This window comes from Pleurodeles waltl, chromosome 10 (assembly GCF_031143425.1).
Source record: "Pleurodeles waltl isolate 20211129_DDA chromosome 10, aPleWal1.hap1.20221129, whole genome shotgun sequence".
In the NCBI taxonomy this organism is placed as follows: domain Eukaryota; kingdom Metazoa; phylum Chordata; class Amphibia; order Caudata; family Salamandridae; genus Pleurodeles; species Pleurodeles waltl.
In genome coordinates this window covers 859752187-859778133 of record NC_090449.1, presented here as the reverse complement: position 1 = coordinate 859778133, position 25947 = coordinate 859752187, and the positions used below count along the sequence as shown (strand labels likewise).

The following is a 25947-nucleotide window of genomic DNA, read 5'->3' as shown; positions in this document are numbered from 1 at the left end:
TGCACCAGGCTAGCAGTAGCGGGCGATTTTAACTGCTCCTTTGAACTTTCCACTTATGGTGATGATTTAACAGACCTCGAAGATGAAATTTGCAGGAATTCCTTGGCCATTAGGTAGGTTGCAGAATTCACATTCATGCAGTGCACTTCATTTGACGCCGCTATGCCTGCGGTGAGGGCTTAGGGCCTGTAACTGTCACACTCGATCAGATCAGTGTAATATTCCGTTCAAAGGTGGTCAGTATAACAGTGTCATTGATTATATAATAATTGATGTGAGGGTTATGACCTTTCTTAGTAGCTAGATAATAAATGTAGTACTGTGGTGCCCGAGCCAGTATTGGCTAATAACCGTAAATCTTTCAGCTGGCCAAAGGTAATGTCAAATCTGTATTTGTATAAAGAGATTTACGATTTGTTCTTAGGAGTTTTGTCCAAATATGAAAATTCCGATGCAGGAAACATCCCAATTTTAGCCATTCTTGATTCCCTTGTTGCTAAATTACACAATATTTTCTACCGGAAGGTGCCTCTTAGATGACCTGAAACACTTGATAACAAGAAATGGTATATTGCTGAATGCTCCGAGGCTAAATTAGCCCTAAGATCTACTATCATGAGCTGTTCCGGGGGGACGATTACAGAGGCTAGGATTAGATGTAAAAAGATTATTGCCCAGGCCAAGAGAACTTGGGAGGATATCATTTGGCAGGATCTTCTGAAGGCAATCATATTAAATGATAACAGGTCTTTTAGGAAGTTACTATCATATGGTGCTTGTGATATTATGAGATCTTACCACAGCTACATTCAGCTGGAGAGTTGGGGTAGCTATTTCGTTAAGCTGTTTGCAGCAGCTGATGACACTCTTAACTCCGATACCCATTTAATAGCATTAGCCCCACCTAATTCTCTGGAAGATAAAACTAGGGTAGGCAGTAACTATCAAGATGACACTATTGTCTTCTCCTTAGGAGAAATTAGTGCTGTTATAGCAGCATTGAAGTCTTCTAAAGTCCCAGGCCCGACAAAATACCAAGGGATTTATATAAATCAGAGTTGTTAATCTACATGAGTTAATTCAATAGGTCATCTGATGCCATAGCTGAGGGTGAACCCTTTCCTGAAACATGGAAAGGGGCCGAAATGGTACCAGTATTTAAGAAACTGGATGTGACTATCCCTTCAAATTACGGGCCAATTAGCGTTCTCGACAAGCTGCAAAAAGTTTTTGCTAGGCAGGTTCTCGAAAGGCAGCTGGAGTGAGTAGATAAAAATTCTGTATTGCTCTCTCTACAAGCTGGCTTTGGCCCAAAAATTAGCACTGTAGAAAAAATGTTCCACTTGGCTCTTTTATATTGGAAGTACGTATTTCTTGCTAAACAGAAACTGTATGTGGCGTTTGTAGACCTTTGATTTGGATAAGAGAGAGAATTCCATAATGGCCACACTAGAGGATCTAAAGCACCCCCATTGTTCTGCTGTACTGCACAAACCTTTCCTCCTGCTTGTTTCTCAGGTCACTTCTGAAGTCTATGAAGGGATTGTGGTGGTGGAAAGTTGGCTGCAAGGAAAGCAATGTAACTTTATTAGAACATTCATTCCACTGCCACTCTTGAAGTCTACCCTTGTCGACCACAGAGCTGTAGTACTGGGACTACTACAAGGCTTGACAACCATACGACCAGACTACTAGTGGGATTAGATGCAGTGCAAGACTCAACTGACGCTAGAGCTGCAAGGCTGCACAGGACTGTCGTGTTGGTAGATTGGACATCTTCCTTTGGATTATGTGATGTGTTATGGCACCACTGTGCCAAGGAAGATACCCATACCTCAGCTGCATACAAAACATTTCTAGAATAGATAATCTAATTTTCCTAGCCACGGAAATGCTGTTCATTATGTCAGTGAGCATCCTACCCTGAAAGATTCTCTTAGCACTGCCCAGTTGCAATTACAATCGGAACCCATAGGCAGAGGAATCACCCAATGTGGCTTCTAAATGCTTAGTGTCTGGTTGGCGCAACATGCTTGCAGTTTCTAGTGCAAGAGCTGATGATTACTTTAACACAAGTTCGGTAGAATCTCCAGGAACATTCTGGGTGACAGGGAAGGCCACCTTGTGCAGGAAATCCAAACTCTTTTTAACAAAGAAAGAAAAGGAGAAAGACTAACAGGTTTTCAATTTGGAGGCAAGAATTCTCATGCTTAAACATTTATTATTTTATCAAGCTTTGAGATGTGCTCCAGCACCAACATGGAATACTTGTGAAAGCTCTTCCTGGTGGAAGCTCAGCAGTGTTGTAGTGCCTCAAATAGGCAACTCTACGAGTTGGGAGACAAATCCATGAAGCTGCTCTATTCACTGGCAACCAGAGATGCCATCTCCTGGTGGACACAACTGAGGAAGCACAGAGATTGAGATAGTTTCCTCCCTTGCCTCTTATAACCAAAATCTATATGCACTGCAGGAATGACCCAAATATGAACTTTCAGCCCCCCCTCATTGATGATCTCCCACTAGAAACATTGAGCGTGCTAAATAGAGTTGAGTTGGAACAACCCTTTACGGTGAAAGAGATAGAAGTGGCCATTAGTGACAAGAAATCAGGTAAAACACCTGGACCAGATGGGTTTCCCCCTAAAATAATATTGTAAATGCAAGTTGTTTTTCTCTCCACCTAATACATATGTACCAGGAGACCAAAGCGAAAGGGAGATTTCCGCTCAAACTTCTCCTGACTACAATTATGGTCATTGATAATCTGCGCGTCCTCCAGAACAATGCCCCTCATAAATGCAGAGCTCAATATTCACACTAAGATCCTGGCTAATAAGGTCTTGCAGGTGATTATCTTACTTGTCCACCCAGACCCATGTGGCTTCATCCCCCACCGCAGTGCCTACACTGCACCTGCAAAGTACATGTCACTGTTGCACAAGTCCATGCTTTCAGGGAATGTAGTGTCTTCATGCTTATAGACTCTGAAAAACCATTTGACTTAATTGACTTGTCTTTCCTGTTCAGAGTACTAGGAAATAAGGTATTTAGGACCAGGTTTCTATCCATTGTTAAAGTACTATATGCTCTATCCCAAACACAAGTAAATGCCACCTTATCACCCCAGTTCCAGATTCAGAGAAGAACCAGACAGTTACCTTATTGCCTCTTCTTTTTGCTCTGGTACTGTGGGTTGATGTTGCTGAGTCCCTGCCGAAGGCCCTAGATTGATTAACATGCTAGAGCTTTATCGTGAAGCCTCAGGCCTTAAAGTTAACTGGTTCAAGTTGCTACTTGTCCAAGTAAAATGAGGTATGGAAGCAGTAGACTAAGATCCCGTCTTCATCTACAAACTTAGTTTCTAGTACTTTGGCATGCATATGTGACCGGAGATGTTTTTTTTGTTATATATATATATATATATATATATATATATATATATAGGCATTCCAGACCCTGCAGACTGCATTCAGTAAATTCAGTTAATCCCCCTGTGACTGGTGTACGGGTACAGTGACCTACATCTTAAATTACAAATCCTGGTACCGAATGGTTGGCTAAATGGAGGACAAGAGAACCCAGAACTTTGTACTGAAATCTCCCAAGTTGGACTAGAAAACATAGCTGGCTTACTGTATGGGGACCCTATCTGAGAATTGCTCCTATAAGTGGCCAGGGTGGCCCTCTTAAGTTGGCTTGTGGCCCTCCTCTGAATCAGGTGGGACAGACAAATCTCTCTTGATATGCCTCTATGGAGGGTGAAATTACTTCTTCACAGCGTCTGTTTGTACAGGTTTGAGCAATGGGTCCTAAGTGGGATTTCTAAGCTGGGTGATGTTTGGTAGGGCAAATGGATCGTTCAAGATGAAGTAAATCTTCACAGAACCCAATTTTAAAATACTTGCAGCATGCACTGACATACCACCAAATTGATTGGTCCCCTTGAATATATTACACTCTTTGTCAGTCACCTTTGATCTGCTTGGAAGGGAGGGGTATCTTGTTCATCCAAATCTTTAAATAGTAATGTCCCTGAAAAGTTTATGGCACTTGAGAAGCAGCAGGAAAGCTGGGTGAGCACCATGGATAAGAGGGACTCCACACAGTCTTGTTATTGCCTCGCCTCTGAGCCTCATATAATTAAATCATCTGTCTACAAATTACCTCACCCCTAGGAAGTAATGGCGAGAAGGTGAGATCCCCTCGCCATCACGCTCCAGATCTAATGCTATTTCTTACATATGGACCATATGGTTTGGAACTGCCTTGCATTTTTTATATTGGGACGATGATTGTCAAAAGAGACATTGCTATACAATCGAAATTTGAAGGCCCTCCTCTTAGCACTGAATGGTGGCAAGCAGTGAATTGGTGCGCGAAAACAGAGGAGTCCATCTAGAAAGTCACAGCATGCCCAAAATCTGGGGGAGATGGTGACTATAATTAATGGATAGACAATGTGATGTGACAATGTGTACTGCTTTTTACGTCAATTGTGATACTGTGAGTGCACTGTGCACATTAACGTTCTTTTTTTTTATTTATTAAACAATAGCATTTAGTTTACAAATCAACACAAGATTTGCGATTTCTAATGTGATTGCGCCAGAAAGAACTAAAAAAAGAAAAACATAAAACTTCTCAAAACAAAGTGGGATTAGTGCAACCACGTCTGAAACCCCATAAGGGACCTTTGCACATAGTTTATGGGACTATAAGCCACATAAACCAGCAAATTAATGTATTTAAACTCTGGCCCTCTTTGTCACATGACACGGTCTTGTGAGTGACGGCAATTTTCTGGGGGGATTATTTTGCATTTATACATTTTATTTAGGAATTGAGGGGGCATCACTGTAATCTTACCGCAGTGGGAAGAATTTTCCACATCTTCACACTCATTAATGTGAATTATTGTTTTGCTTATTGCCAAAAAAACAAAAGTACGGTTACGAAAAAATCGATACAGGCCGAAGATGGAAACCTGATTAAATAATCTAACCCATCTGCAGCAAAAAAACAAAAAGCTTTCCATAGACTTCAGGATATATTATAGTTCGTGTTTACAATCTAAAATTTATAATATATTCTTCTTCATCGTTGGCAGCATGTAGCGTTGTATTTTAAATACATGATTAAGGGAACTAAATTAACTGCACTTTCACCTTTCATAACAGGAGTCATCAGTTGAAACATCCACTGTTTTTTAAGCCAATATTTTCGATATAATTAGGCTTACTGGAGCTATGGGTGGGCTGGTAAATGTGGGACTGCTAATTGGATCCATTGTTGATGCAAGCATGCGAAGTACACATTAGTCAGACAGATCATCACCTCTGGGTGTACTCATGTTGTTGCTTTTCATATTAACGAATGCTGTGGGTGTGTAAATGAATAGCTTAGCCCTTGCTGTTGTTTCCTCCTCTCTTCACAGGGCAGAGCCTGGATCCGAGTAGCATTGATGGAAAAAAGGTTGTCTGAATACGTGTCTACAGCTTTGAGAGACTTCAAAACAACCAGGTATTTATTGTCTTGTCCATCCTGCATTTGTACATGGAAGTGGGATTCATCCTCATACTTTGTTCACTTTACTTCGTGATTAATTAGAGATTATTTTTTGGGCTCAGTTGACTCGCTTAACATAACACACTTTTACTCAACATAGAAAATAACATGCAAACAGGCCTACTATATGTTAAAAATAGTAAAAAATCATCGCTCAAGTTGGGTTTCAAATCTCCGGAAAGTTCTCCATGTTGACCATATACTATTCAAAATTCCTTTAACAAGGGTAATTGGTTTGGGGCACTTGGCCTGCTCTTCATCGTTGGGCAGAATCAAGGGTTTCTTATCCAAGGTTACTGATATTTGGTAGTGGCTCTGTGGTCAATATTGACCTTAGTCCATGCATCCACGAGGTTGTCACTTTAAAGAAATTAAGCTTTTAAACTCCTAATTACTCAGCAAAAGAGTTTATTAAATTGCACGTGTCCACCCAGCACACTTTTTAGCTATTCCCTTTTGTTGCATCCAGCTGTGTGCCACAGGGCTGGCTGCTACTTGGGGCAGGTGTTCAGCAATATCTCATTGATATATCTTCAGATCTGTTTATCTTACCCATTTCCCAGATTGTTCTACATGGTTTTGCAATTTTTCTTTTGGGAGCTGAACCCCTGTTACGAAGTCATGTCTTGTAGACTCTCAAAGTTCCGAAAGGAGGTAGATAACTTCCTATGCCCTTTTCTGGTTTGTGCTTCACTAGAGTTTACGCTTTCACATGCACCATGATCAATTGTGGAGTCCGAGACTGCAAACCGCTTTGGAATTTACTTTCTGACAAAGAGCAGTCAGGATGAACATCAAGCAATATATAAATGTCCAGCTTAGTTGCTGGGATTGTTCATTACTAGTGTTCTCTCTTTCTACCACCTCCATTTGTGGGTCAGAGCTGCATGGTCCTGCTATTGTTTCCATTGCCTTCTATAGAAATCCAGTGCAGTTCAATTGTGCATCATTTCATAATTTTATGCTGTTATATTGAGTACAATCATGTGATTGTTAACCTGGTGCACATTGGTACGTGATAGTGGAGATAATGTTGAATCATGACTTCTCTCCACTTGCTGTAATTCTAACTGTAGCCATCCACATGAACCATTAACATCTACAGCCTTTAGGTTATTGTCATGCTACACATCATTCTTTTAGGTCTGACCTCAAGGACGTTTTAGCTGCTGATTACCGTTGTGTTTTCAGTAAAATTAATACAATATAATATATATGCATACATGTAGAAAAGATAGCACATGTAGAAAGATTTACAAGGATTTTGGGATACTGAGAACTGTTAATGGACTTTAGGTGCTAGTTTTGTTTATGCAGGTATGCTTAGCATGGTTTTTTATAAACCATGTATTTACGTGCTGTACTGTGATGTCCACAACTGTTAACCTTCATTTTGTCCATTTATCTAATTTTTATTTTATGTAAAGAAGACAGGTACATACGTGCAAACATTTGAGACGGTATAAAATAAAAAAAAATCCTTAGAATGTCCTATAATAAAATACATACAGAATACTGAAATTAAACATTGTTCCCGTTAAAGTGCTGTTTGCGTAATCCTCCATATCACCATCAAAAAAGCTCGACACTGCAAAAACTACAGATTATCTGGTGTCAGACTGAATGATTCTTAGGGCTACTTTAAATTTCCTTACACCAAAGCTACAGCAGAGTGGGACCAACAACTTCATCCTAATACTATGACACATACCACAAAAAAATAAAACATGCTCGATGGCTTCTTGACAGACATTGCAAAATGGACAATGACCATTTAGACGGTTATCTAGTTGTCCGCACCTTCGTTATTTATTGTTGTTGACTTTTCTTACATTTTCACAAGGAAGTTTTATTACAATGCGCACACTTTTTAAAGGTTGTTTTTCTTTTTTTTTTTTTTTTCTTTTTTTTTTTCTGCATTCGTGCTTTAATATGGGTGTATGCTTGCACATTGCTAGTAATTGGTTAGCCATATTTTTGCCCTTCATTGTCCATTGTGGTATATGCACATAAATGTTTTAACACTTTTTTGTCTTTTCTGTCTGTTTAGCACAGTTTGCGCTTAGGCCTCCATTACCTTTTTCCCCTCACCACACCACGCCAAAATTGTGTCTTTTTTTCCAACATCCTGGGAATTCCAAAGGTACCAGGATTCCCCTTGGAGTACTATGAAAATATCCAAAATATAGCAACATTTTGTCTTTTGGGAAAAATAGGAAAGAAGTGCTTCACAATAAAGCTTCTGTTTTTTTTTTTTTCTCCAAAAATGGCCTCAAAGAAAGGTTTCCTAAGTTGAAAATATCCATGATCCCAACTATCAGGAGCATGTAGGGCTGACTCAAAAAACAAAAAAAAAATTGTGCCACAGTTTTGGTATTTTTCAAAGTGCTAGCCTGTTTTTCCTACATTTTGTGCTTTCAATCTACTTCCAGTTTGTGATGGAAAGCAGGGATAATCCCATGGGTGATGGGCGAAATATAATATTGAATTAAAAAAATACATTGAAAATAAGTGCAAAGAAACCATCATTTGTGACATTTTTATTTGTAACTGCTTGTCACGATGGCCTATTTACAAAAGCAATATACTATTATATCCACTAGACCCTTTTATTTGTGAGATATATAGGGTTTGTAGATTCCCTATTAGACCTGACAGCCTTAGGGTGGTCGTCCCCAAAACGTTTTACCTGTTTGGCTCACATTTGTGCTGTTTTTATTGTTGGCCTTAGATCTCTGAGCAATTTACCACTGCTGACAGTTGCTAAACTATATGTGATCCCTCCTCTAAACATGGTTTGATTAGTACTTTCACAAATGGCATATTTAATTTACTTAAGTCCCCAGTGAAGTGCACTATATGTTCCCAGGGTCTGTAAATTAAATTCTACTAGTGGAACTGCAGCACTACTTGTGCCACCCACTCAAGAAGCCCTTAAATGTCTCAGGCCTGCTATTGCAGAGCCCCTATGTGCAATTCACACTGCAACAGCACAAAATAAAATGTTGGATGGAGTGTTGAAACATTTCAAACACTCACGCCCAGTCACATCTGAGTTTTATCCATCGATATTTTGATTGCCATGTCACCCCAGTTTGGACCCAGCTATATGCAAATCAGTCTTGACCCTGCTCCCTATGGGAACAGTCAAGTCCGAACACTCAAACACACATCCCCCCACCCCAAACTGGGGTTTCATGGTGAGCAAAAGAACAATGAATTAAACCCAGATCTGTGTGTGTTGCTAAAGTGGCCCTAAGTGGCCAGGGTATACCCAGACGTGGTTCACTTGCTCACTGTGTCACTGGATTTAAGCTAGCATGGCTGATAAGGGGTAATACTCCAAAACTGGTCCCAGGATGCTTGTTTCTGGTCCAGGGAGGACTTGGTCTGGCAGTTCGGGCTGGACTGTTCCCATGGGGAACAGGGTCACAACTGATTTGCATATGGCTGGGTCCAAACTGTGGTGGCATGGTGAGTAAAAGAACGATGGATTAAACCCAGTGTTTGCAAATTTTCAGCACTCCGTCCATCATCCTTTTATGTTGTGAAGTTTACACTGCCATGTCGACCTGGAATTTAAAACCTATTGCCAAGCCTTAAACTCCCCCTTTATTACATATGTCACCCTTAAGGTCCTAGTTCGCCCATTGAGGCAGGATACTAAGTAATTAATTGGCAGGATATAAACTTTCTAGTGTTGCATGTCCTTGTGGTGAACAACTCTCAAATTAATTTTTAACTACTTTGGGGATCACTCATCTCATATATTAACACTGGGGATTATTTAATACATTTAATAAAATGTAATTCCTAATTGAGAAGGAGTAGATATGTCATGTTAAGAACCTATGGAGCTGAAAAAAAACAACCTCTTCAATGGTGAAGTCTGATTCATTGTTACAATTTTGAAAATGCCACTTTTAGAAAGTTGGCATCCTCCTGCTCTTAGCCCTGTGTCCCTGCAGCCTATCTCCAATATAAGTCTGGGCTGAGTGACAGCTGACTTTGTGCATTCCCTCCAGACAGCCACACAGAAAGAGCTTAGGTGTGACTGATGGGCCTTCATTGAAGCCACCCCGCACTTCAAAGGCACAACTGGGTATGAGTACTGGACCTGGGACCCTACCAAATCAGTACACTACTGGACCTGTGAAGGAAGGACTGCTGTGCTGCTACAAGGGCTATCACTCTGGACTGATGCTCTGTTCTGCTGTGCTGTCCTGCTGTGTAAGTACTAGACCCATCTCTCTTGAACCCAGAGTGACTCCACAGGCATGCTGGCTTGCCTTCTGTTCTACTGAAGTTTCAGGGACACAAAAGACTTTCCACTTATCAACCGTAACTGGACTTTGCTTGGTGCAAGTCTTGCCATGCCAGGGGGTGCTCATCCAATCCTGGGCCCTTGAAAGTGGGTTTAAAGTGCTGCAACTACCACAACCTGCGCATCACTGCCATTGTGCTGATGCATCGCTGCTGTTATGAGGGTCAAGGACTTTACAGCACTGTCAAAGCTTGCGCTTCGCCACTGCTGTGAGGATCATTGCATTGCCAACTTTGACTAGTCGCCTCCATTCCCAATTCATCTCAGAATTTGCATGCTCTGAGGAGACACATCGCCTAATTCTTCAGTGCAACATCAACACATCACCTCCCTTACTCCTCAGATCTTGTTCTTGATGTTGACGCAGCTCAGAACTAAGGTACTGTTTCAGCAGACCAAGGCTGGTGCCTATGTCTGATTCGTGCTCCATACCTGTCGGCTTGATGATTTGACCCTGTCTAGTGTGACCAGATAGCCCCAGCTATCACTTTGTGCTTCTAAGCACTACCACTAAGTGTATTCTTTAAAAAAAATCATATCTCAGCTTCCACTTATTGGATTTTTGTTGTTTAGGTCTTGTTTTATCCATAACAATATAATCTATTTTTCAAACATGGTGTGGAGTCTTCTTGTGGTGTTTTCATTGTGCTACTGTTTTAAAGAGTTGCACAAATACTTTACGCATTGCCTCTTGAGTTAAGCTTGCCTTCTCTGTGCCAAGCTACCAGAGGGTGAGCGCAGGTTACTTTATGGTTTGTACCTGACTTAACCTGACTAGGATTGTGTTTCCTGCTTGGACAGGGTGTATCCCTCTTCCAACCAGAAACCCAGTTTCTAACATTTCCTAGGTACCTGAAATACTCAGAACCAACAACTGAATTGCACCTTTCAATGTTTTTTCATTGCGTTCCGGGTATAGAGCGATTCATATGGTAAAATATAGAGTGAAAAATGGGTATCTAAGAAATAGACACCACATACAGAGTGTTTGAGCAGTTGTTGGTTATTTGCACAACTCTGACCTTTTGGGTACCCATGCTACCATGTGATTCAGAGAGCATTCATCAAAATGCCCTATTACTTACACACTATTACATTTGGAAAGCACAAATACATAAAAATACAATTGGCAATAACAAATGGTCTACTAGTTTGTTTGCCAAAGTCTCACGATAATGGAATGCCACTTGTATGGATAGGAGGCTCTATACACAACAATGGACATATCACATTTTTTCAGTGTAGGTATCTGTGAACTTTGAGCTCTAGTTCAGCTGGCACCTAGAGAAACGTAGCAAACATGTACAATTTAGAAAACTAGACGCACAGGGGAATCCAGGGTGGGGTGACGTTTATGACTCCCACCAGGTTTTCATACTCAGAAACCTTTCGGAACCTCAAACTTAGACTTTAAAAAAACACTAATTTTCCTCACATTTCTGTAAGGAAAATTTCTGGAATCTGTTGGGAGCAAAATATTTCCCACCATCCAGTACTTTACCAAGTGTATTGTCTTGATACAAATGGTACCTAACTTGTGTGGTTAGGGCAACAGGAAAGGCTTCAAAGCACAACATGGACATATCACCTTTTTCAACTTAAAACTGCCCTTTTTTCCCAATGCAGCTAGTTGTAGATTCTGGGCCCTTGCTCAGCCGGCGCCTAAGGAAACCTATCAAACCTGTACACTTTTTAAAACTAGACAAGAAGGGGAATCCGTAGTGGGGTGACATGCATGTTTGTCAAAAGGTTTTCTTACACACAAATCCTTGAAAACCTCAGACTTTGACTAAAAAACAAATTATTCTCACATTTCTTTGATGGAAATGTCCAGCATCTTCAGGGAGCCACAAATGTCCTACACCTACCATTCCCCTAAGTCTCCAAATAAAAATGCTACCTCACATGTGTGGCTGGGCCTAGTGCATGCAACAGGCAAGCGTCAAACCAAGGTCAATGGGCGTCTCATGGAGCAACTAATTGACCCTTGGTTGATTTGTGCCTCTCAGGGACACTAAGCCAAGTCACACATGTGGGGTAGCATTTTTATCTTGACAAGTGGGGGATTGTTGGGAGGTAGGAATTGTGTGGATTTGTGCTGATTTCGGAAGTTTACATCACAGAAATGCATGGTGAATGTGCAATTTTTGGCAAAGTTTGAGGTTTGCAGAACATTCTGGGTAAGAAAACTTTATGGGATCCATTCAAGACTACCACCGTGAACTCCCCTGGATGTCTAATTTTCAGAAATGTCTGGGATTGGTAGGTTTTCCCAGGTGGCAGCTGACCTAAACCAGAAAAGTGCAGCCATTCAGCACAGAAGTAAGGCAATACTGGGATGTAGCCCATCTTTGGTTCACATAAGTATAAAAGAAAAACAAAATCCACAAATAAAATATCCCTTCTTCAATCAATCAGTCAAACATTTATATAGCTCACAGATGCTTCAACCAGATGCGTTCGGGTGCTAAAAGTGGAGATTGATCGCTGAAAATGAGTAGATGCGACATAGGATAATCTTTATTAAAAAGAAAGGTTTTCAGATCCTCCTTGAATGTTGAAACTGAGATGCCACTGCAGAGCTTAACTGGGAGTACATTCCATAGTTTAGATGTCAGAGCTGTAAAGGGTCTTCCTCCATGTCTGGTTCTATAGAATTTTGGGACTTGCAAGAAAGAAGATTGTTTGACCAAAATGCTCTACATTGCTTGTATGGCTAAAGTTTCTTTCTCAACTAGGTGGGGCCCTCCCCCCAAAAGGCCCATAACACAAGAGTAAGGGCTTTGAATTGAACTTGGTTTTTGCCATGCAGCCAGTAAAGTTGTTTCAGATGAGGTGATGATATATTTTGGACCATTTGAAGTCTTTGGAATTAGGTAGGTAGGAGGGCTCAGATGTAGGCTATTTGCACAGTACAAATAGGAGGTTACCAGCGAGTGGACCACTGCCTTATGTGTATCCTCTGGAATCAAATTCAGAAACTTCTTTAGCAATTTACGTTTAGTGAAATAGATTGATAAGACTTGTTTAATTTGGGTGGAGAAAAAGAGGCTTAAATCAAATACTATTCCCAGGTTTCTAGCTGTGAAAGCAGGCTTTAAGGGTGGATTAATTTCCTCAGGCCAAAATTAGGAGGATATTGGCCACATGAACCAAAACAACGAACTTCAGTTTTATCAGAGTTCAATTCTTGCCAAAAAGATGGGGATGCCCTAGTCACCAGGGGGACAGAAAGACTGCTGGGATCATATTTGAGGTGGAGGCTGGGTGTGATGTGTGGGTGGGTGGACAGGCCACCCCCACACCTTGTAGCAAGATAAAAAAACTCCTTGGTGTGTAGTGGGCTTTCTGCTCCTCCCAACAGGGAAAATTAGAGTTAAAGACCTATTATCTTCCCCCGGAAAGAGATGGGGGAAACAGAAAGACTGTTGTGGGTCATTTGGGTGAGAGGTTAGGCCCAAAACTTAAGCAGACCTACCACCCATTTCTCCACAAAAAACTTATCCCTTGTGTCTAGTTGGCTTTCTGCCCTCCCCGGGGACAGATTGGAGGTAACAATCTCCAATATGCCCCCAGAGGGGCAGAAAGGCATTTGGGCTTAGGTGTAAGGGGGAGCATTAGCCCTTTGCCAAGTGGGCCTTTTCCACTCTTCAAAAGTAATTCCTAGTGGTCTAGTGGTGATTCTGCCCCCTGCCGGAACAGATTGTAGGAAAACACCTCTTTGTCCCTAATGGAGGAAGAAAGACTGCCTCCCATAGGGTAACCCTGGTGTCTAGTGGGCTTGCTGAAAGAACCTCCAATCTTCCCTCAATGGGACAGAAAGACTTTTGAGTCCGTGGAGGGGTGAGCACTAGCCCAGTGCCAGAGGGGCCACTCCCCTCCTAAATAAAATGCCTGGTGGTCTTGTGAGCTTTCCACCCCCCACCAGGAACAGATTGGAGGAGGAAGATGCCTCATATCTCCCCCTGCCAGGAGGCAAAAACACTGCTGGGTGTTAGATGGTTGAGTGGGGACTAGGCCCAATGTTTGGGTGGGCTGGCCCCCTATTATACCTTTTAAATAAGAATCCCTATTGTCTAGTGGGCTTTGTCCCCCAGAGGGCAAATTGGAGGTTAGAACACTAGTCTGCCCCCAGGGGTAGAAAGACTTTTGGGTCCAGGGTAAGGGAGGGCACTAACCCATTGGGAGGGGGCAGCTCCCGCCTCAATAAAAGAGCCCCTGGTGACTAGTAGAATGGATTCATGCTTGGGGATCTCCCTTGTACACCAATCCCCAAGCATGAATCCACTGGGGAAAGGTTTCATTGGAAAGGGAAGATTCTCCCCATTTCAACAATACCTCTTGTGTCTGTTTTGGGGGGATGAGATATGCCCTGAGTACTGAAGCAGTGAAAGGGAAATTAACTGATCAGCAAATTTCACTTTCCCTTTCTCTGAAAGGATGTCGGTGTGCCACACATGCCCTTCATTTCAGAAAAAAAATTAAATAGCCTCAAGAGCAGGGGAAGCTCTTCCCCAGCTCTTGAGGCTAAAATGAATTAAAGAAAATGTCTCAGGTGCTTACACTAGAGAGATTTCCTGCCTCGTGTGCTAGGGCAGCCTGGAGCTGTCTTTGGCACACAAGCACTGGTGTGGAGGAAGGGATAGAGCTGTCATATGCACTAATGAGTTCAAGGGTGTGGCAAAGTGGAATGCATGGTGCTTATAGCATTCTGTATCTTGTGCTTTGTTGTGAAACTTAACTTAAGTTGGCCATTAATTGCACATTTTATGTGCGATTAGTCTTGTGAAATATAACTAACTTGGTGGAATTTAAATTTATTGATTTTGTTTGCACAATTGGTTAAGTGCATTGCAAAATATTAATTAAAAGAAGAAAGATACAATACAATCAAAATTTTCAAGCATTTAAAAACATAGTTAAAATATCCAGATGAGAAAAAGCTACAAAGATGGTAGATAAAAAGAACATAGCCAACACAGGTGGACGATACATAAAATTGATAAAGTGCAAATATAGCGGCTGAACTCAGATCGTACTTCTGGCTGCTGTGCAAACAAAGGCAACATTCAGCTGACTATTGTCAAAACATTGTCAATGGCCAACAGTAGCTAAAACGGTTAAGGAAGAGAGTCCAAGGAAAGCAGTGACTGGTGTTTGTGCAAACGTAGCAATTCAAAATGATGAAAGAATAACAATCCGAAAATTGTGCTTGTATGAAATTAGCTGCAGTCAACCCACTTCTGGAGCAAAGTACAAGTGCTATTCACATCAATAGGTTCTCTAACACGCAGTTAATGTGCTTGTGTGCCGATGTAATAAGCTCGTCCTGCCCCATGGGGGAGCGCTAGCACCCCCCCCCCCCCCACCCCCTCCCTTTGGGCCTCCCGCTCCCCTCCCCTTGGCAGGGATGGAAGGAGAAGCACCTCCTCTACCACCCCCGAATCCCCCCCCAGTGACATCTGATAATGACAGCGCGCAATCACGCGCTGACCTTGGCAGAGGTTGCCTCAATTGCGTTGGAACCATGGCTTCCAGTGCGATCCAAAGAGAAACGTATTAGTTTCTCCTCGGGACGAGAGCAGGGTAGGTCCAAGGGGCAGGAAAAGGAAAGGAAAGGCTTTACCTTTCCTTTTAATGTCTTTCTGAGCATTCCTGCAGCATGATCACATAGCGATCGTGATGCAGGAATGCCACTAGACACCAGGGAGTTTAAAAAAAAAAAATTATATAAACAATGAAGAAGAGCGACCCCTTGGGCAAAGGTCGCTCCCCTGGAGGGCATTTTTTTAAGGCCTTTTCTGCCAGATTGGCCTATTATAATTAGTCCAATCTGCCCCCAAGCGGGACAGAAACCACTAGACACCAGGGATTTTTTTTTTTGCGCCAATTTCACAGAAGGGGAGTGACCCTTGCCTGGGGCGCAATTTTATTTGAAGCCATTTCTGCCCCCTTTGCGGGTAGATCAGCCTACTTTTATTAGGCCACTCTGCCCTCAGAAACCACTAGACACCAGGGATTTATTTTTCTTTACTATTTTACGGAAGGGGAGCGACCCCTTGGGCTAGGGCCAATCCCCATGGGGGCAAATTATTTTAGGCCATTTCTGCCCCTCTTGGGGGCAGATCAGCCTATTTTTATTAGGCCCATATGCCCCCCAGGGGGGCAGAAACCACTTAGGCACCAGGGATTGGCGTGTGTTTTTTTTTGGGGGGGGGGCAGTCCTTGGGCAGATCGACCTATTTTTGTAAGGCCCATCTGCCCCCAAGGGGGGGGTGCAGTAACCACTAGACACCAGGGAATAATTTTTCTTTTAAAAAGAGTGGGGGTATGGCCATACCCCCACCCCAAATAAATGGGGACAAAGATGTTCCCACCGGTGGGCAGATGGGGCAATTACCCCTGATCCACTCCCTGGTTGTGCAGAAAGCCTACTAGATGCTAGGGAATTTAAAAAAAATAAAAAATAGTGAGATGGTGGCTAGCAACCATTATGGGCATGGTTATGCCCCCACTCCAACTGAAGGTGGGTAACAGTCTTTCAGCCCCCTGCACACTTAGAGGTTATCCCAATGGCAAGCAAAAGGACATTTGATTATTCTGGGGATTGATTTAACATTTGGGCCATGAGAGCTTGGCTAACTCTCTAAATTGTCGCACTTGGAATAGTGAGGGCTGCACTTTTTGGACTTTGGGACGTTGCCATCTAGAAATATCTACAAGACCTAGACACATCTGAAAACTAAACATTTGGGTGAGTCCAGGGTTGTGTGCTTCACATCCACCCGCACCATTTTCTTAACCACAATGCCCTGCAATCCTCCAACTGCGCTTGAAATCACACATTTTCCCCACATTTTTTGTGATGGAACCTTCTGGAATCTGCAGGAATCCACAAAATTCCTACCACCCGGCATTGTCGCATCTACCCCGATAAACATTCTGCCCCATTTGTCAGCCTACAAATGTTTTTCTTTTTTTCTTTTTCAAACTGTCCTTTTGGACCCGCTTTGGTTCCCCCTCAATTTCAACATGTTTTTGGCTCTTTCCTGTCACTGGCACCTGACCCACCTACACAAGTGAGGTATCAGTTTGCGGGGTAGGAAATGTGTGCTAGTGCGGTGATCACACAAAGAAATGTGGGGAAAATGTTTTTTTTTTTTTGTGTGTGCTAAATTTGAGGTTTGCAGAGGATTCTGGGTAAGAAAACACTGGGGGATCCACGCAAGTCACACCTCCCTGGACTCCCCCAGATTGTCTACTTTTCAGAAATGTCTGGGTTTGGTACGTTTCCTTAGATGGTTCCTGAGCCCAGAGCAAAAAACGCATTGCCCCCCTTCCAAAAACAGTTTTGTAATTGATAATTTTGATGTCTCCACGTATGGTTTTGGGGCATATCCTGTCACAAGCACTAGGCCTACCCACACAAGTGAGGTACCATTTTTATGAGGAGATATGGGGGAATGCTGGGTAGAAGGACGTTTGTGGCTCCCCATAGATTCTAGAACTTTGCAGCACCGAAATGTGAGGAAAAAGTTTTTTTTTTGCCAAATTGAGGTTTGCAAAGGATTCTGGGTAACAGAACCTGGTGAGAGCACCACAAGTTACCACATCCTGGGTTCCCCTAGGTGTCTAGTTTTCAGAAATGCCCAGGTCTGCTAGGTTTCCCCAGGTGCCAGATGAGCTAGAGGCCAAAATCCACAGCTAGGCACTTTGCAAAAAAAAAAATAAGTCAGTTCTCATAAGAAAAATTTGATGAGTCCATGTTGTGTTTTGGACCCTTCCCTGTCATGGGCATTAGGCCTACCCACAAAAGTGAGGTACCATTTTTATTGGGAGACTTGGGGGAATGCTGGGTATAGGGTAATTTGTGGCTCCTCTCAGATTCCAGAACTTTCCTTCACCGAAATATGAGGAAAAAGTTTTTTTTTGCCAAATCTTGAGGTTTGCAAAGGACTGTGGATGCCAGAACCTGGAGAGAGCCCCACAAGTCACCCCACTCTGAATTCCCCTAGGTGTCTAATTTTAAAAAATGTATAGGTTTGCTAGGTTTCCCTTGGTGCCGGCTGAGCTAGAGGCCAAAATCCACAGGTAGGCACTTTGCAAAAAAGAGTTCAGTTTTCTTCAGGAAAATGTGATGTGTCCACGTTGTGCTTTGGGCCATTTCCTGTTCCAAGCACTAGGCCTACCCACACAAGTAAGGTACCATTTTTATCAGGACACTTGGGGGGGAATGCTGAGTAGAAGGAAGATTGTGGCTCCCTTCAAATTCCAGAACTTTCCAGCACCGAAATGTGAGGCAAAGGTGGGTTGTTTTGGCCATATTTTGAGGTTTGCATAGGATTCAGAGTAAAAGAACCTGGTGAGAGCGCCATATGTTATCCCATCCTGGGTTCCCTAGGTGTCTAGTTTTTAGAAATGCCCAGGTTTCCCTAGGTGCCAGCTGAGCTAGAGACCAAAATCCACAGCTAGGCACTTTCTAAAAAACACGGCGGAATTCAAAGTAAAAAATGTGATGTGTCCATGATTTTTTTGGGGGCGTTTTATGTTGCGGGCACTAGGCCCACCCACACAAGTGAGGTACCATTTTTATCAGGAGACTTGGGGGAACACAGAATAGAAGAACAAGTGTTATTGTCCCTAGTCTTTCTCTGCATTTTTACATTCCAAATGTGAGGCAGTGTGCAAGAAAGAAATGTATTTGTGAAATGCCCTGTAATTCACATGCTAGTATGGGGACCCCCGAAACGTAGAGATGTGCAAATAACCACTGCATCTCAACACCTTGTCTTGTGACCATTTTGGAACTACAAAGGTTTCCTTGATACCTAATTTTCACTCTTTGTATTTTACCAAATGAATTGCTGTATACCCTGTATATAATGAAAACCCATTGCAAGGTGCAGCTCATTTATTGGCTCTGGTTACCTAGGGTTCTTGATGAACCTACAAGTCCTATATAGCCTTGCAACCAGAAGAGTTCAGCAGACGTAACAGTATATTGCTTTCAAAAATCTTCCATAGCAGGAAAATGTTACAGAAGAAAAAGTGGACCAAAATGGCTGTTTTTTTTTTTTTTTTTTTTTTTTTAAATCTCAATTTGAATATTTTTTTATTTCAGCTGTTATTTTTTTGTTGGAAAACCTTGCAGGATCTACCTAAAATGACCACTTACTGAATTCCGGTTTTGTCTACTTTTCAGAAATGTTTAGCTGTCCAGGATCCACTATTGGTTTTACACCCATTTCTTTCACTAACTGGAAGGAAGCTAAAAGCACAAAAAATAGTAAAATTGGGGTATGTTCCAGTAAAATGCAAACATTGTGTTAAAAAATTTGGTTTTCTTATTCAAGTCTGCCTGTTCCTAAAAGCTGGGAAGATGGTGATTTTAGCACCGCAAACCCTTTGTCGATGCCTTCTTCTGCAGCCCTTTTTTCCTATTTAAAAAAAAAAAAAAAAAAAAATGTTTGCTGTATTTTGGCTAATTTCTTGGTCTCCTTCAGGGGAACCCACAAACTCTGGGTACCTTTAGAATCCCTGGGATGTTGGGGGGGGGGGGAATGGGGGGAAAAGGATGCAAATTTGGCGTGGGTAACTTATGTGGACAAAAAGGTATGAGGGCCTCAGCGCAAACTACCCCAAATAGCAAAAAAAAAAGACTCAGCACCTGAGGGGGGAAACGGCCTGGCAGCGAAGGAGTTGAAAAGTAGATGTTAAAAACAAATAACTATCTAAACAACAACACTCAGTTCCCCACAATTCCTCAGGAAGGCTCAGAAAAACTCCATAATGAGAGGGGCCTTATACTTCTTTCTCCTAACACCCAACTTCCTTCCCTCCCCAGCCAACTCTAAGAAAAAATTAGGTAAAAAAAAGCGTAAAAACAGCAAAAATGGCAGTATGTGGAGCATCAGCTGTGTCGGGGAGCAGAATATGGAGGGCAAACAAGTGGGCAAAATGGAAGGGGCTGGAACAGGCTCAGCTTTAGGGAGGGTGTGACTGGTGCGGCTGCACTGGGCGCAGACCTGGAAGGGGGGCACTGCCCTCAGGGGGGGTCCGCTGTGTTTAGCAATAATTTAAAATTTAATCTCAAAGTTCCAGGTGCGTTCAGCTGTCAGGCAACAATAAAAATGTCAAGATAACTCTTGTGATTAATGTTCCTGACAGAGAGAGATCAGAGTCGGTCAGTGGGAGTTTTGACTCTCCATAAAGCAGAGCAGAGGGTTAATATGCCTGCTGCAAAGCACAGATCTGTATTTTATGTGGATAGCTGAGTGGATTAGTAAAGCCAGGTTTTAGAAGGACCTTTAAAACTTAAGAATTGTATATCAAAGAGGGGCTATGGAGAGATGAAGGGCAGTTTTGCTGGGCAGCACTGCCGGAATCTGAGGTGGAATTCATTTGGGGGGGGGGGTATGGGGGGGAAGGGGGAGAATCAAAAAAGATTGTTGCACAGGGCGCCACTAGTGCCAAGGCCCACCCTGGGCTCCAGCTTGGGCCAGTTGCGGTCCGCCTGAATCATACAGTGGCAAGAAAGAACAGAATTGCACAGGGAGTGGAGTGGAGTGGAGCAGAGCAAGCGCAAGCCACACCAGCAACTAAACCAGCCGCCTGTGTGTCCTCAACGCGCGACCTGTTGCCTAAAGAATCCACTGCAAGATTCCAAGAGCCCCCAAAGAAGCTCAGCAGCTGCAGGAGACCTGCTGTTTGATTCAGCACGCCCCGCTAGGACCGGCCGTAGCTCTCCACCGGAGCCCCTGCTCTCTAATTGCCAAAACATTGCTGCAGCCTGCTTCCTACTGAGGTGCTGAGACACTGCCTCGTGTGACGCCTCCTCCCACGTGACCCCAAAGTGCTCTGATGCGTCCGTTTCACCAAAGGTGATCTACAACATTCTTTTCGATGTTCAGGTCACCATAGAGTGTTAGAGTGCTTTTATCTTTTCGTAACATTGTTTTCATTCGGGAATGTTTACACAATGCCTGGCTACCAGAGATGCCTATTAATTGACAGGAACGTAATAGACTTATAACTGTTGCCGTTCTTTTATGTGACCGTGTTCACCTCTGAAGCTCACTGCAGTAAAAACTATTATTGAACATGACACTTTATAAACCACTTTCTCAATTGCAAAGCACTATCAGTAACAATTGTTACAATTAACCACTTCTGTTCTTTATATTATTACCAGCATCAATATGATTTAATACACGTACTGTTATTTGCTTATCACCAGGTTTGCGCGGCACACCTTTGTCAGGTTCCTGCTTTTAAGTGGAGAAGTTTGAAAGCGTACACCTCAATAATTTAATGCTGCGTCTCACCTATTAATAGTTTTTTTTTTTACTTATTACAAATGTAATTGTTGTAAAGCTTCAGTCAGTGTTTTGGCATACACACCTATATTTAGAGATATCTTTACACCCAGTGTCACCATGTATAAATATGTTATGGCTTTTTCATCATTCTTTTTATGGTATGTGTTAGCTACCTAGATGCGTTAAATGCACCACTATTTGCCCATTTCTCTTACTTTTCATTGCAGTCTGACATTTACATACAGTTCAGGGTTTTTTATACTCTACATTACTCACTTTATACGTTTAGCTTCCAGTTTTCATTGCTAGAATATTTCAGCTAATGCATAAACAGATATCCTTTCCCGTGTATTATAATTGCCTTCTGCTGCCATTATTGCTGTTCTTTAAAATCTGCTGCTTAGGTGTTTCTTCTCCTTTCTGCACCCATTTTAATTACACTCATGTTAATAATATTTTTTCGTCAGACCTAGAGACAACTTTAGTCCTTTTGCATTCCATTGTTTCCACCAAGAAATCATTAATAAAAATGCATACATTCACATACAGACAGCCCTCTTTATCCATTGCTCTGTTCAAGAGACAGTCCTTTAGATTTTGCTCCATCCATCCATCACAATATACAGAATATGGCAGCGGGTCAACAGTCTTCATTCATTGGCAATATTGCACTGTAAGTGATGGCATTTTGCCTCCTCACTATATGCATAGCTGCCTGAAGTGAAGAGCATTTCAGTGCCAAGAGATGTGTGGTGCTGCTTAGCCACTCATTTTTATACTTTTTTTTTGTTTAATAAGATGTTCATTTCTGCTGCTTTGTTTTTACGCAGTACAGGTTTGCAAAATACATAGAAAAATGTTGCTCTCTTGCCAAGACCAGACCTACGGGCTCTGCCAATGCTTGTTTGTGTATGGTGGTAGGTCATGATGCAGTATGTTGTGAGGGAAGATGCTGAGATCAAGACTAGTCTAACAGGTAAAACTTGCTCTCTGCTGGGGCAGGGTAATTCTGGAGACGTTTTAGTATATACAAGCGAGACCCAGAAAGTCTGGAGGGAGAGGAACGAGACCGATCCTGAGAAATGGAACAGTTTGAAATGGATTGGGATCGGGACACTGGGCCTGAACTGGATAATGCCTGCAAAGGGAAACTAGAAACATGAGGTATCTGCTGGTCAAGAAACTAAAGGAAGGTAGCAGAAAGTAAAGAACAGAGGAATGGTAGATAGTTTGTATACTCTGTGGGAAGCAGTCTCGCTGGAGGGAGAAATACCTTGCAATAAGGCAAGTAGTAATTATTCTCAGAGACTTGGAAGGCAACAAGCAACTCCTAAGGAAAAAGATTCCTGAGTCAGTAAGTCTCAGAAATTCAATCAAAATTGTCCATTTAAAAGCAGGTATCTTCTGTAACAAAGCTGTCAGCATAAAAACAAAAGAGGATAAAAGGGAGTGCAGCATACAACACTGAAATACAAAAACTGGGGCCGGGAAAACACAAGACTGGATTCTGTGAACGGAACTGGATCTGAATCTGCAAATACAGGAACACTGAAAACCTGGGAAGGAAAGTTACACACAATGAAGAACTGCAACAATGTACATAGAAGAAGGAATACTAGGATCGAAAACTAGGAATTTCCACACCAGCAAGAACAGGGCTGGGAGTATGCAGGCGGAAATAGAAACCGTGGCAACCAAAAGGGACAGAGAGGCTGTAGTGTCCAGGAACTGAAACAGAAAAGCCAAAGTAGCAATACTGTAAATAGGGACCTAGGAATAAAGGAAAACAAAGCACCCAGAATCAGGGATCAAACCTGAAAACAGAGCAGCAAGACCAAATAGGATCACCTGAAGCCTTAGCAGTATAGACTGTTGTGGGGAGTTTCACAGCGATCTCACAAGGTTAAATATGGTTGAAAGCTCCTAGGAAGAGCATAAGCTCTGGGAGTGAGCCACTTGTAAGTAATAAACTAGTTGTAGAGAACTACCAATGAAGAAAAGGCTAAGGTTGGGGCTTGAAGAGGGAAAGACTAGGAAAACCCAAAGAATGATAAGACATAGTACCTTACTGATATTAATGCCAAAGTCTATGAAGAATTTGACATAGTAATTTTAGGGTATTTTGAGGAAAATGTAATATTTAGTTGTAGATCAATTTCTATGAAGATCTCTGTTGCAGAGGAAGGCTGCAATGTGCTTGGTTGATGGTGTCAAGGGCGTTTGGGTATAATCCTTAAACCTGGCACTAATAACCCTATTCTTGACTGAAAAGTGAGAGGGTTGTGTCATGATGCTAAAATGGGCAACAAATGTACACTCCATATTAAACAAATACCATAGGGTATTTAAGGACAAGTTTTAGTCATAGAAATGATATGATATAAGGGCCTGAATATGTGGGAATAAGCTACTTAATGTACCAGTAACTGCAAATGCACAACTCAAAGTTGTGTTGGGTAGTATGTGCAAGGATGGTATTATTTAGAGGTGGTGGAATTTTAAATTTTCCCGGCAGAATTGGAGTAGATTAGCAATTTGGCGTGGTATTACTAATTAATTTCACTGGAACAATTAAGTCAGCACAGTGATGATACTTAAACAGGGCTGGGAGTGAGCGGCCCCTGTTTTAAAAAAAACAAAAATAATGCAGATTAAGATTTAATCTGCAGTGATTTTTAAACATAGAGGGACTGATCCCCCCCATACAGCACTGTTTAAGTACCACTGCAATGCACATACCTACTTATGTAAGGGCATCAAGGGGTATGCGCTGTACTGTAGTACACTGCATATCCCTGGTGCTCTTACATAACTATGTAAGGGCACCAAAGTGTATGCACTTAACATTGCGGTGCCCACACTGCCACATTTATGTAATTCTGTGGAATGAAACTCTACCAATTCTACCCGTCCCTAGTATTATTGCCCATGTAGGTGTGTCAGAATGGATTTCATGTGTTGTGATAGCAAGACGAAAATCAGGTGATTTGAGAATGGGTGCAGGCCTTTGCTCTTTGAATAAACCGATAAGAGTGAATCATCACCCCAGACCCTAAATACATACAGTGTTGATATCTGTTTTTTTCATGCTATTGACTTAAATGCTGCTTATCGGTTCAGCCATACTAAGGAATCACAGCTTCTCACCACTTTAACACCCTTTGCTTTCAAATTTCTGAAACTTCCTTTTTATGAGATTCAGCATCAAGTGTTTTTCATAGATTAATGGATTGTCTAATTCAAGAAGTACCAAATGTTCAAGCTTTTCAGGATGATGTATTAATTTTCACTAAAAGTCAAGTAGATCATGATACAATTTTAGATAAAGTGCTGTATATTTTACAGGAGAGGGGAATGATGATCAAAATAGACAAGTGTACATTTGAAATTCAAGAAGTTGACTATTTAGGCAACTAAATCTCAAGGAGTGTTATTCAGACTAAATTGCATTTAGTAAAGGTTATTATTGATGCCCACAACACATTAAAAAAGTTGCTTTGCAATCATTTATATGCTTGACTGAATACTTTTCATGATTTGTATGTTGGTATGCTATTATATCATAAGAACTGCTTAACAAGTGTTACAGAAAAAATGTTTGTCTGAAGTCCAGTATAAGAGGCAGCTATTCATAGAGTTAAGAAACTCATAGTTGAAGTTGAACCTGGTGCCCTCTCAAACCTTATGTGGATTGAGCCAAATGTTTGATCATGGTTGACACCAACTGGGTGCTTTGCTGTGTCAGAGCGATTATGAATTGGAGACAACAATAGGTTTTCTGTTCAGTACACTCAAAGTTAATGAGTTGCAGTATAGTACACTGGAACAAGAAGGTTTAGCATGTGTGCGGGCAATTTGGAAATTGGAAACTTACTTGGTGTAAAATATCAAATTGTTACAGACCGTAAGCCATTAGTATCTGTTATGAGAGAAAATGGTGTTGGAAAGGCTTTTCTTAGATTAATCAGATTGATTGTGAAGTTACAACAATTTCATTTTGATAACGTATATTCCACGTGCAGATAATGTTAGAGCAGATTATGTATCTAGGTTAACCATTCCTGAAGGTGAAGGTATCGAGAACAAGTGGACAGATGAGTGTGTTGTTGCATGAATTGATGCTTCTAATGAAATCAATGGTGGTGTTAAACCTACAGATGGAAGTAGGTGGTGATGGCACGACTTATCAATTATTGATTGATGCTATGAAACAAACAAGGCCTACAGTGGTTTCAGAGTTAATTGTGGAAGGTTGTATAATTTTGAGAGCTAATACATGCATACCTTTGTTAGGATTAAGGAGAAACTTAATGCGTTATGCCCATGATGGTTAGTTAGGTGGCACTTCAGCCAAGAGAATTTCGAGAATGCGCTATTGGTGGCCAGAAATGAATGGTTCTTTTGATCAGTATGTTACTACTTGAAAGAATGCTTACTTTCAGATAAAAATTGAATTACTAGTAACATTCCTCTTAGTATGTTTCCTTTGACAAGTGCACCTTGGGAGAAATTGAAATGAATGTGTGTCAATCAGGCATGTATAGAGCAGAATAAACAGTTGCCTCTACTACATTTCCAAATAAGTTTATCATTGTTTTGTAGGTACTATATCTACTGATGTAAGCATTAGGTTACTTCAATTGTTTTTATTCAAAGGTTTACCCAAATTTATAATTTCTGACAATGGTACTCCATTTATATTAGAGAAAATGAAGTTTTTTCATTAACTTGGGGTTT

At 41.7% G+C, this 25947-nt stretch overlaps 1 protein-coding gene across 1 annotated transcript in view; it reads left to right on the top strand.

Moving 5' to 3' along the window:
- The window catches only part of RUNDC3B (RUN domain containing 3B), a 781529-nt gene that overhangs the window by 346009 nt on the left and 409573 nt on the right, over positions 1-25947 (top strand). The window contains exon 4 of the mRNA XM_069211571.1: positions 5438-5523. Within this exon, the coding sequence (XP_069067672.1) occupies positions 5438-5523 (86 nt within the window). The remainder of the gene's footprint in view (positions 1-5437; positions 5524-25947) is intronic.